Here is a 13,341-nt window from a genome sequence, read left to right on the forward strand (position 1 = left end):
GGAGATGGAGGGAAGCAGCAGCCTGAGCTCATTCAGTCTCTAACCTCCACTGTTTTCCCCACTACCTAATGCAAATGTCACAGTAGGAATGTAAACTCGACTTTGGGGCTTACATCAGCTTTTGAAGGGTTTCAACAAACTCCCCCAGATGACACTAGGGGTTATTTTTCTTTTTCTGTGCACCAGAAATAAATGTTTATATCAAGAAAAGATTGCCAAGACTTGGGAAGTATTTGAATTATTTAATCAGCCCTATAAAAGGATTCACTCTGATTGGTGTTTGAACTGGCTAATGAATTTTAATCCTGGTTTTATCCCAAATCCATTAGATAGTCACCAGACTGCTGGGAAGAATTCTGAGAGCTTCTTTCTTCACCAGTCTGAAAAGGATTGCATTGCCCCAAGGTTAAAACCTGGGCCTGTAAGCACTGGAGCACTGGCGCATTGGAGCGTATGGTTTTATTTCTGGGGTTCATTCCCAATCGACTAGGGCTTCTCAGAAGACACCTGCACCTTACCCTAGAGCTGTTCAGCCCCCATCCCCTCTCCCAGAAGGCTTGCTTCCCATTGGTATCCATCCGTGCCCATTGAGGGTCATGACTATCGGCCTCCAAACTGGTCGGTACGAAGAACCTCAGCTCTGATGTGCTTCTGGCTGCATTATACGACTACTGGGCTGACCTTGGGCAAGTCATTTCAACACAATCTGGGTCTGAATTCCAGCTCTGACAAATGATGCCGCACTGGCTCAGCTAACCTTGCTGAGCCTCAGTTTCCAAAACTGTGAATAATGACAGTATCTCTGAGTATAGGATATTAGATTCAGTGTGTGTGTATGTGTGTATACAAACTCTCTAAAACTTTTTTTCATTTTTTAGAAGATTTTTTTTATTTACTTCAGGCAGAGTTACAGACAGAGAGAAGGAAAGACAGGGAGAGAGAGGTCTTCCATCCGATGGTTCACTTCCCAAATGGCTGTAGTGGCAGGAGCTGGGCCAATCCAAAGCCAGGAGTCATGAGCTTCTTCTGGGTCTCCTACGTGGGTACAGGGGCCATCCTCTACCGCTTTCCCAAGCAGTCAGCAGGGAGCTGGATCAGAAGTAGAGCAGCCATGGCCAGCGCCGCGGCTCACTAGGCTAATCCTCCACCTTGCGGCGCCGGCACACTGGGTTCTAGTCCCGGTTGGGGCGCCGGATTCTATCCCGGTTGCCCCTCTTCCAGGCCAGCTCTCTGCTGTGCCCAGGGAGTGCAGTGGAGGATGGCCCAAGTGCTTGGGCCCTGCACCCCATGGGAGACCAGGAGAAGCACCTGGCTCCTGCCATCGGATCAGCGCGGTGCGCCGGCCGCAGCGCGCCTACCGCGGCGGCCATTGGAGGGTGAACCAGCGGCAAAGGAAGACCTTTCTCACTGTCTCTCTCTCTCTCACTGTCCACTCTGCCTGTCAAAAAAAAAAAAAAAGAAGTAGAGCAGCCAGGACTCGAACCAGCACCCATATGGGATGCCAGCACTATAGATGAAGGCTTAACCTACTGTTGGGCCACAGAGCCAGCCCCAAAGCTTTCTTTTTCCTAGGAATTTCTGCCCACTAGAAAGATGTTGGTTTAGAAAAATGAGTAATACTTAGTCTTCACTTTCTCTAACTTTAAGCCACACGCTCCCATAGCCTATTTTAATAGTGTGGTGCCCTTGTAATTAAGTGGAATCACATTTGCTGGGTGCTTATTAAGTGCCAAGTTTTGCCCTTTGTACTTTAATGCACTCTTGGTTACTCCTCATACAACTCTTTGCAATGATGTCATCATCACCATTTTACAGATGAAAAACTTGTCCCCAGTCATGCAGTAGTAAAACACAGGCCCGGGATTTGAACTTGGATCTGTCACACCCTGAGGTCTACTCTGCTGCCCTCTGTTCTCAGCCCCCGAGACACCAGCTCGCAGGTCAGGGGCGTGTGGCACTTTGATGTAATGACACTCACTGGTCTCCAGGTCCTGATTCACATCAACTTACGTTCCTTTCTCAGACTCCGGCAGACAACTGCTTCAGCCTGTGCCACGAGTGTGTACAGAATTCCGAGTTATCTTTGGTCCTGGATAAGCAAGTTTAAGCTTCAAGACCATCTAAAAATTCCATTTCACTTCTGCTTTCAAACTCCCACTCCTCCCTAATTTCCTCCCCAGTTGCAAATAAAAGCCATGCAGGCTGATCCCAGCTCCGGATCTCCATTTCCCCCGCCCACGCAGTACTAATGAGCGGTGAAATGGCCCCTCAGTGGGCAAGAGGGCCAGAGTGTCCACTGTCCTCGGAGTGGATTCCAGTTGTATCAGCGTCACAACACCCTGGCCTTGGAGGGTGCAGCAAGCCTGGCACAGCCCCGGAGCCAAACGTGGCCCGGCTGAGGAGCCGACGACAAAGGCTCTGGGCCCTGCTTCCCAAGTGGACGAGCCAGGAAGGAGTCAGATGATCTGAGTTATGGAAACCAAATGGCCCTCCTTTGTTGAGAGAGAGAGAAGAAAAAAAAGTCACTCATTTTTGTGGTGAAGCAAAAATAGGCTCCAAACCAAACAATCCCTCTCAGAGCAGAAAATGCCAACTCACAGAGCAGGCCCACAAGCCCCGGAGGCCAACAGACTCCCAGGGGCACTTGGGAGAGGGGTCGGAACTGTCCTGGTCTCAGCAAAATCGTCTCAGTTCCCCAGGGAAGTTTTCCCCTGCTTTGTCCCAGGGATATTTGGTCTCCCAAGCAGGAGAGGGAGATGAAAGGAGGGGAAAGTGAGAAATGTCTGCTTACCCAGGCCATGCTCCTCTCACTGCTGTCCAGTCGGAAGGACAGAAGGAGCAGGAAGTTGTTCAGAGGCAACCCAGAAGTGCGTGTAGCCCCTGACACAGGGCCGCAGCGTCCCAGGCTGGATGGCTGCAGTGGGCCACCTGGGGCGCCCTCCGCAGCGTGACCCAGCTCTTCCCACAGACACAGCCCCAGTCACGAGGCCTCCTGTGGCAGCTGAGTGGCCGCCCATGGCTCTGTGGGCAGGAGCTGCCCTCCCAGGTATTGCCAGGACATGTGCTGCCGAAGAAGCTGCAGTCACAAGAAACTAAATACAGGGTCTGCTTACCCACGCCTATACCGAGTTTGGTTAATCTTCTAATACAAACCATTCCTGGGGCGGAGAATCGCGTAGTGAGGAAGAAATAATGCAGGAGAATTCAGTTCTAGTCCTGGCTTTGTGCATCTGAAGGTCACTGTCACCTCTCTGATATCCACTCTGCTTAATGTCCCTGCCCTGGGGCCGGCGCTGTGGCGCAGTGGGTTAAAGCCCTGGCCTGCAGTGCCGGCATCCCATATGGGCGCTGGTTCTAGTCCTGGCTGCTCCTCTTCCGATCCAGCTCTCTGCTATGGCCTGGGAAAGCAGTAGAAGATGGCCCAAGGCCTTGGGCCCCTGCACCCGCGTGGGAGACCCGGAGGAGGCTCCTGACTTTGGATTTCTTTCTCTCTCTGCCTCTCCTCTCTCTGTGTAACTCTGACTTTCAAATAAATAAAATAAATCTTTAAAAAAAAAAAATGTCCCTGCCCTGCCTTAGCTCTCAAGGTCTTCTTGAGAAGGAAATTGAGTGGGGCTCTTGTCAAGGGCGGCCTTAGAGCCCGTTGAATGAGCACGCAGACTCTGCAGCCCACCTGCCTGGATGCAGATCCAAGTGCCTCTGTGCTATGTCGGGAAGTTACTCAGTCTCTCCATATCTGTTCCTCACCTTTAAGAGGAAGGGGGTTGGGCATTTAGTATCGCAACTAACACCCCTGCATCCCATATCAGAGTACCTGGGTTGCATATCCTGCTCCAGCTCCTGGCTCCAGCTTCCTGTTAATGCAGACTCTGGGAGGCACTAGTGATAGTTCAGGTATTTGGGTTCCTGTCACCCACGTGAAAGACTTGGATTGAGTTCTTGGCTCTTGGTCATAGCCTGACCCAGTCCCAGCTGTTGCAGAAGGCATTTAGGGAGTGAAGCAGCAGATGGGAGCTCTTTGTCTCTCTGCCTCTCAAATAAATGAGTGAAATGAAGTGGGTGATATCTCTCCCTGATAGCACAGCTGAAAGGGAGCGAGTGACTGAGTGATGCCTGCTGAGCACCTGCACGTAGCCTGCATCGATGGAAAAATGTCTTGTGAATCAAGAGGCAGTGGTGATGGCTCGTGTGGTCAGGTCTGCACATGTGGGAGACCTGGATTGAGTTCCTGGCTTTGGCTCAGCTCAGCTCTCATCATTACAGGTTTTTGGGGAGTAAACCAATGGATCAGAGCTCTCTGTTCTCTCTCTCTCTCTCTCTCTCTTCCTCTCAAGTAAGTAATTTTTAAAAAATTAATAATAAAAAATAATAATCCTTGTTATATGCCACCTGGGAACTCCCATTTGTTTGCCCTGTCTGTTCTCATGCCATTCCTCCCACCAGGAATGCCTCTTCCCCCTCTCTCCACTAAAGCACAGTTCACATTATGGATTTCTTATGACCTGAACACAGCAGCCAGGCAAAAGAGTGCCCCCCGTCTTCTGAATCCGGAAGATGTGTTAGTTTGGCCACTTCTTGTTTTGGTCAGAGAACTTTTCCCATAAGTATGACTTTTCTCCCAAACTAGACTTGAGCATGATGCTCCATAGGCCAGATCCAGCCCATTCTTGTTTCCCCCTCGGTATTCCTGCTCCATCCGGGGAGCTCAGCCTCGTCCACTCACTGGTTGCCTCACCTGGACGCACAGGGTCAGGAGACGTATGCAGGCAGGAGTCCTCGAGTTCACTCTGATGAATCTTCCCGCATGAGCAGTTTCAAAAAGCTCTTTGTTTCTCTGCTGTCTCCATGAACTTGGCCGATGGCCTTCAGAAGTCACTGAATTTGAAATGATAACACCTTGCCTCCCTCCTCTTAACGCGGCGTCTTCCGTTTCACAGATGAGAAGCCCTTCACCGTGGAAGATACTTACTTGCTGTGCCCAGCGCCTGTCTTAAAAGAAGTTGGCATGTAAGTTTTTACCAGCAGCCAAACCTCGTAGAGGAGAGAGGAGGTGAGGGGACAAAGGGAAAAATAAAACCTGTCCATGCCAGGGCCTTTGTATTCCTCCAGTGCTTGCACTTACCCAGGCGCCAGGTCTTTTGCAGGGTCTCACTTCCTCCTTCCCACTTCCCTGTGAACCACATATTCCTATTATGCCGATTTTACAGGCGTGGAGGCTGAGGCTGAGAGATTTGCCGTAGCTCCACAACCGTCAGCGGAAACATCCGGCCTCCACCTCAGGTGTGTCTGGCCTAATCACAATGTCATCGCTAGAAAGCTCCCCCACGCGTGACCTCACCCTGTCATCCTGATGGCCCACCTCCTCCCCAGAGATAAGGGAACTCAGCAAGGAGGCACAGAGAAGCCAGGTGAGGCCACAGCTGGCTCATGGCAACTGAGACTCCAGACTCAGGCCTTCCCACGTCACCTCTCCTCCACAGGACAGACTAAATTTTCTGAACTAATTTATGGGGTAAATCTCCTGGTGATGCAATTATAAGAAGTGTTAGTAAATATGTGATCAAAACATTCAACAGCATAATGTAGGAAAATGGAGAAGCAGTGTTGGTACAAAGAGAAAACAACCTCTTCAGAAGCCTCATTGCGACAGGCTAGAGATAGAATGGCTTCTTAGAGGGTCAGAAGGTTCAAGCTGTTCATCTGAATTCTGCTTTTAATCACTTGTTCTCTGGAAGACCTCCAATCCAGTTGCCTGACATTTACCTGCGATTCCCCTGTTGCTACAAATTAGCCCAGTGGCCACAGTGCACACTGCAGCCATACCTGAGCTCACAATTGAGTGTCTTCCAGAAGGGAGGCCGAGAAGGCACACAGTTCATCCACTGCTTTACCTCTGGGAGCTCACTGGGCAGTACAAGGTCACCCCCATTGGACCACTGAGTGTCCAGATAACAACGGTGGAGCAACAGGTTTATAATTTCCCAGTTTATTCCCAATGATGTGAATCATTGGATAAGAATACTTTGTCCATCATGGTCTGACAAGTTAAATGGAAGCAGGTTTTGCCCATTCGGTGCAATTCACTGAAATGCAAGGTCTGAATGCATTGCCTTGATACGCCTGCCGAGAATATCCCAATATCTTTTATAAAGGGGCAAGTCAGGCTCCTGGGAAGCAACTGCAGTCCCAAGGGCAGTTGGGACCAGAGCAGAGTGGAGGCCTGCAGAGCTGGCTCTCAGCCATCGCTCTTCGCACACCGTGCTGGGTATCACTGGTTCCCTTCTCATTGCAGGAAAGCCGCACTCCAGGTCAGCATGAACGACGGCCTCTCTTTTATCTCCAGTTCTGTCATCATCACCACCACACACTGTGTAAGTCGTAGCCTTTCTCTTTTCTAAAGCCCTCCTTATCCTTGTTACTGTCAACAACATTTCTTAAGCACTAGTTGTTTCTAAAGTGTCCCTGGAAAGTTTTCTGGTTCTTCCGTGTGTTCCCCAAGCTTTGCTCCTGGCACTGCAGGGCCAGCCGTGGACGGGGGCAGGGGTATACGGAACCCCAGAGGGTATCAGAAATGCCTGTGTCAGGTTCTCCGGGGCCACCACTCCTGTTACTGTAGAGGAGTGGAACTCGGGCTGTATTAGTCAGTTCTCCATTACTTAGTGAAATACCTGAGGCCTGGTAACCTACAAGGCAATGAAGTTTATTTAGCTCCTAGTTTTGGAGGCCCTGGTGCAGGGGTCCCCTTTCTGCCTCCCTCCTTGCAGATGGCATCACAGCAGAAGCACTCGTGAGAGGAAGTGATCAGATCACTAGACAGGAAGCCAGGGGCAAGGAGGGGCTCCTTCCCTCCAACCTGCACCCAGGAGAACTAACTCAGGGTCCCATGAAAACTGCCTTAATCCCCTCCTAGGGTAGCATCCCAGCTGGGCTTCGCCTCTTAAAATTCCCATCCCCTCTTACCATCCCCACAATGGGGACCAAGCTTCTGACACATGAACTCTTAGGGGACGCCCACAACCATGTGTGAATCACAGCAATGGGTTATGTGTGTGTGGTTGTGAGGTTGGCTGTCGGTATAGGATGAGTTTAAAAGAGAGCGAGCAGAAAAGAGCTGGACAGCACATAGAGAAAGCACATCTTAGGGAGATTTCTTACAGGAAGCAGGAAAGTAGAATTGGCTGGAGGAAGACGTGGAGTCTGCAGAGGGCTTTTTATTTAGGATGGGAGAAACTGCAACTTGTTCATATGCTTGTGGAAATAGTCCAGGAGAAAATGGAAAATTGAGGAAGCAAGAGAAGGAGGGAGCAGGGGTCCTTGTGGTAGAGACTGTGAGGCAGGCGTGGCCACTGCAGGCTCCAGCAGCTCCTCAGAGACCCCTCCTCTGGACCCCTCATGGCAGGTAGCTTTTATTTCCGGCTGTGCATATAGTCATCTGGAGAGCTTTTTAAAAATATTGATGTCCTGACTTTATGCCAGACTGGTGAATCAGAATCTCTGGCATGGGTCCCCGCTTTGCCAGCTCCCAGGCCTCGCTGGGAGGTTGCACTGTGAGTGTGCAGCTATGACTGGGAGCCCTTCAGCGTCTATGCTTGCCCCCATCCTTTGCTGGAGTCTCAGAACCCCGCCTTTCTGGGAGCGGTCAGTGTTTAGTAGTTCATGGAGAAACCTCAGCCCTTAGCATGAGCATTTCCAAAGTGACTTTGTCTGAATATTCGTTTCCTTTAACTGAATGCACTTTCTCCATTAAACCACTCTGGAAACTCATGTGTTTGGCCTGGTGGCCAGCTCAAACAGTTATTACTGCCGCTTTCTGGTTGGTCTTTGGGATCTGTGTTGGTAGAACCCCTCAGTAACTGGAGACAGGATGTAAGAGGCAGGCACTGGAGCCAGATAAGATAAATATGAGTTATCTCATAAACGAACAGGGAGCCAGGCTCATGACGGCTCACGTGTGCTCACATGGCTCCTAACTGCCTGTACCATCAACTTTCATCCTGTGTTAGGGGCAAACCAATGTTTTTGAAAGCATGGTCGGCCCTGTAATGGGTATAGATGATGGAAAGTTGACTTGGCCAAAGCAAGAGACTGGGGTGGGGTTGCTTCTGAGAAGTATCACTGCTGAGAAATGTCCGCGTCTTGGGCATCTGATCGACCCTCTAATCCGGAGGCCTGGATCGGACACCACAAAATTTGAAAACTGTAGGCAGAAACAGTGAAGTTTCTTCAAGTGTACCTTGCCCGATGCTTTTGGAAGCTGTCAAGCTTCAGGAAATGATTAAAATACCCCAGATCTAATAACTGTGTTCCAGATTCCTCCCAGCTTTTAAGTGATCCAACAGTTTGAACCTGTATTTCTCATTATGTCTGACCATACCACAGAGAAACAGCCACTGCCTTTGAGACCACAGCGCGGGGGAAGTGGGAAGGGGAAATGTCTCAGGACTAAACTTGTGGTGTGACAAATGCAAGGCTACACATTTCCATCAGGGCCCCTCAGCAGAGAAGAAAGGATGTCCTTTCCAGGGTACTGCGAAGTTAAAAGAATTCCTGATAAAGTCCCACTGCATGGCTGTGGCTCACTTCAGCCTCCACTTACATCTTGTATCTCCTTCATCTGAGTGTGTGCCATTAGCTATTCTGTTCAGTTACTCCTTGATCAAGATTAAGGGTTCATCTTAATAAGAGGATACCTCCCCAAAAGTTCACAAAAAATGTACATTGTCATTCTACTCCGTTGCTCCACAAACTGTTTCAAGTGCCCTCTCATATTCTTCATTATTCTCTTTTCACTAGAGAATGCTTTGTTAGTCTACAGCAAGATTATCACCACTAAGATTTGAAGTCCAAGTCCATTCATTTGTTCATTTATTCAATAAATACTCATTGATCACAATCTGCTAGGGCACCATCTTGGGTGCTTGGGATACATCAGAGAAGACAAAAGTGCCTCTGTGATATGGGGAAAATCTGATAATGAGCAACGAACATAACAAATCAATTACATACAAAGTTAAAAGGTGACACATGCTATAGGAAAAATGGGGCAGGGTAATAGGATCTGGTACTACTTGGGTGAGTTCATTCCAAACATAAATAAATTAATGAATACATTGAGGAGATGGCATTAGAGTGGAGACTTGGATTTCAAAGAAATTAACTCTGAAGTTATGGGAGGGTGGTGGAGGAGGAAGGGGCATTCCTAGCCAAGTGCCCCAGTGCTAAGACCCTAAGGTCAGAGACCCCTGGTATTCAAGGAAGAACAAGAAGCTCTGAGGTGGTCTCAGAAGAGAGAGTAAGAAGGGCAGTAGGCAGCAAGGTAAGCGGGGTGGCCCAGGGGGTTCAGGGCGGGGTAAGGACTTGGTCTTTTGAGCAAAGGGGACACGTGATGTGATTTATGTTTGAAAGACCACTCTGGCTGCTGGAACAGCCTGTGGGGACAGGAGACAAGGATGGAAGCAGAGTGACTCATTAGAAGACTTCTGGCAAAAAACAATGGTGGCTTTTATCAGGAGGGACCATGGAATGGGAGAAGAATGGTCAGAGTCAGATATATGCAGATAATTTTGAAAAGTTCATGGGAAGATGGAATTTAAAGATTTTGTTTCAATGCAAAAAAAAAAAAGCCATGCATAGCTTTTTATTTTTAAAAAAATATTTATTTGAGACGCAGAGTAAGACAGAGAGAGAGAGAGGTCTTCCATCTGCTGGTTCACTTTCCAAATGGGCACAATGGCCAGAGCTAGGCTGATCTGAAGCCAGGAGTCAGGAGTCAGGAGCTTCTTACAGGTCTCCCATGCAGGTGCAGGGGCCCAAGCACTTGGGCCATCTTCTACTGCTTTCCCAGGCCAAAGCAGAGAGCTGGATCAAAAGAGGAGCAGGTGGGACATGAACTGGTGTCCATATGGGATGTTGGTGCTGCAGGTGGAGGCTTAGCCTACTACGCCACAGTGCTGGCCCCAGTTTTTTCACAATGTGCATGTTCCGTGGCTTTTTTAAAAGATCCCTAATTCACATGAATTTCTAAATTTTTATTCAAAATAAACTAATCTTTTAATTCCATCTACTATTAACCTTTTGAAATATGGCTCATATGTTGAGAGTAAAGCCAATAGGTTTCTGGAAACAACAGATGTGAGTAGGAGAGGAGTCAAGGGTCTCATCTGAGTAACAGAAAGGATGGAGTCGCCGTCAGCTATCAGACAGGGAGAAGACTACAGGCGGAGACCTGGGGAGGACGGGGAAGAGCAAGGGATTCACTTTGCTGTTGACTACTTGTATGCCCTTGACCAAGTAATGTAGCCTCCGTGTGCTTTGGTTTTCCAACTAACAAAACTAAGATCGTAATAGCTCACATATCCTGGCAGGATTGTGAACATTAAATGAAATGATGGATGTACAGTACTTGACAGAAGTCCTGGCAGGCAATAAGTGCTCAATAAATGTTAACTGTTTTATAGTGAAAGCTTAATCAAAACTTTTTAACTAATTGGAGACTCTTTCTAGACAATGACACCTTGATTCAGAATCCCATTTTAACAAAGGCTCTTCTCAACCAGATGTGTCTCTGGGAGTGTGTGTTTGTCACCCAACCAAGCCCAGGTGGTTGAAAGGGGACAGGCAGGATGACTGGAGTCGCCTAGGGAAAAGGACCTATAGTCAAGCATAAAATGCCAATGTCCTACCGGGCTGAAGCCATACCTGGGTGGGGCAGAGCTGCAGGTGGGATGTGTGAGCATCCAGAATGTGAAGCAAGGTCTTGGCTTTGTGTTTGTTTCTTGGGCAGCTACTTTGCTACACAAGGTTTTTAGATCAAAAATGATCCCCTGGGTCTGACTAAAGGGTTAGTCTTGTCAGTGCCAGTCAGGGCCTGCCCAGTCCATCACCTGGACCCAAAGGGCATGTTAAAATATGTAGCTGAGACTTTGCTTTTCTCACTTTATTGGGTGCCCATTTGGACAACTATGTCACAAGTTTTCAGGATCCACAATGAATAACTAGTGCTTCTGCCAGAAGAAGAAATTCCATGAAGTTTTACAGGAAGATTTTTCCATCCCAGAGCTAAAAGATTCCTATACAAATGGTAAACTTTGCAGAGCTCCAGACTGGAGAAAACGGCCAAGCATCCACAGTCCTTGCTCATCAGCATGTTTAGATACACCCATCTCCGTGGTCTTAACTGGCCTCAAGGGAGGCCCTCGGCCATAGGTTGGGGAAATCACCCATATGATGCTGGGGAAAGGAAGAAAAGAATGTTGTCCTTTTTTTAAGATTTATTTGTTTATTTGAAAGTCAGAGTTACACACACACACAGACACACACACAGAGAGAGAGAGAAAGAGAGAGAGAGAGAGAGAGGTCTTCCATCTGCTGGTTCACTCCCCAATTGGCCACAATGGCTGGAGCTGCGCTGATCCAAAGCCAGGAGCCAGCAGCTTCTTCCAGGTCTCCCACGTGGGTGCAAGGGCCCAAGGACTTGGGCCATCTTCTGCTGCTTTCCCAGGCCACAGCAGAGAGCTGGATCAGAAGTGGATCGGCCAGGACTCAAACTGGTGCCCACATGGGATGCCAGCACCACAGGTGGCGGCCCTACTGCTACACCACAGCACCAGCCCCGGAATGTTGTCTTTTTGAGAACAAAACAGGCATATTTTAGTGCCATAAGGAAAAGTTTATAAAGACTTTTTATAAAGATAAATTCTGTAATTTCCTACACAGAATTCTGGCAAATCACTCAGCAAGTATCTCTTGACCCCCCCCTACCATGTCTCCAGTGTTCCTCTTATCTCTTAAAAAACTTCCTGAAGGAACTTAAAATGTCTAATTGAAGAAACAACTCCATCAAGGTATATTTGATAAAGAACAAGACTGTGGGAGTTGGGTATAAATGCAATAGGATTTCAGAGAGAGGAAGGATGAGTGGAGGCAAGAAGAGCCATGAGGACTTTATGGAGGAGGTCGAACCACCTAAGTAGGGATTTGAAAAATGACAATTACGGGCCAGCGCTGTGGCTTACTAGGCTAATCCTCCACCTGCAGCACCAGCACCCCGGGTTCTAGTCCCGGTTGGGGCACCAGATTCTGTCCCAGTTGCTCCTCTTCCAGGCCAGCTCTCTGCTGTGGCCCGGGAGTGCAGTGGAGGATGGCCCAAGTCCTTGGGCCAAGCACCCCCATGGGAACCAGGAGGAAGCACCTGGCTCCTGGCTTCGGATCAGCGTGGTGCGCCGGCTGCAGTGGCCATTTGTGGGGTGAACCAACAGAAGGAAGACCTTTCTCTCTGTCTCTCTCTCTCTCTCACTGTCTAACACTGCCTGTCGAAAGGAAGGAAGGAAGGAAGGAAGGAAGGAAGGAAGGAAGGAAGGAAGGAAGGAAGGAAGGAAGGAAGGAAGGAAGATGACAATTACAGATAACAAAGTGGGAAGAGATATGGCCCTAAAAAGAAACCAATCTGACTGAAAGCTGGGTGTCTCTGAGTGTGGGTTGTTCATGGTCCCTCCCTGAGCTGTCACTCTGTTTTTCTCTTTTCCTTTCGTTTTATATCAACCCCTGTTGCCCTCTGATTTGGAGCTATTTCTCAATGTGGCAGTTTCCATTGTAGGACATACTTTCCTTGCCCTTGAACTTGGTGACAGTGCAGCCCAGTGCTTGTCCCTATTGACTGTAATCAGTATTAGATATGCATTGGTCTCCAGGTTGGAAAATCACAATCTTCAAACAGAAGAAAGAGACCTAAAGTTAGAAATCAGGTTCTCAACATTCCAGCTAATGCACACCCTGGGGTACAGCAGTGATGGCTCAAGCACTTAGGTTCCTGCCATCCATGTGGGAGACCCAGATTGTGTCCTGGGCTCCTGGCTTCAGCTTCGCCCAGCCTCAACTGTTGCAGGCATTTGAGGGAGTACCAGAGGACGGAAGATCTCTGACTTTCTGTATTTCAAATAAATGAAAATAAATAAAATAACTTTTTATAAAGAAACAAAGAAATAAGTTTCTAAAATCTTCACTATATAGATGCACAGCCTTGTCTTCCCCAATCCCTGCCCCTAATATATATGAAAAAACAGATTGGCTAGCAACACCAATAATATTTAATAGACTTGTTCAGAGAATTATTGTTGAATGAAAACAAGAATTCAACAAACTCAGTCCTGAGGCATCAAAGCAAGAACACCTGCTCTATAATTGTAGATAATGAAGGAATTGAAGTACAGGATATTGAGTCAGAAAACCTAATTTTGCATCCCAGTCCTTCCAATCCCAAAATAAAAAACTGTCTATTCCAAAAATTGGTCTTGGGCAAGTGAACCTGAGCCTGTCTCAGAACCTGTCTGTCATGTCTACAAT

General features: G+C 48.2%; 1 protein-coding gene across 2 annotated transcripts in view; it reads left to right on the forward strand.

Moving 5' to 3' along the window:
• ANTXR1 (ANTXR cell adhesion molecule 1) overlaps positions 1 to 13,341 on the forward strand; it is a 232,098-nt gene that overhangs the window by 101,776 nt on the left and 116,981 nt on the right. For both annotated transcript variants that reach the window (XM_062209570.1, XM_062209569.1), the window contains exons 11-12: positions 4,938 to 5,007; positions 6,293 to 6,371. In XM_062209570.1, the coding sequence (XP_062065554.1) occupies positions 4,938 to 5,007; positions 6,293 to 6,371 (149 nt within the window). The remainder of the gene's footprint in view (positions 1 to 4,937; positions 5,008 to 6,292; positions 6,372 to 13,341) is intronic.

This window comes from Lepus europaeus, chromosome 13, assembly GCF_033115175.1.
Source record: "Lepus europaeus isolate LE1 chromosome 13, mLepTim1.pri, whole genome shotgun sequence".
Taxonomy (NCBI): Eukaryota; Metazoa; Chordata; class Mammalia; order Lagomorpha; family Leporidae; genus Lepus; species Lepus europaeus.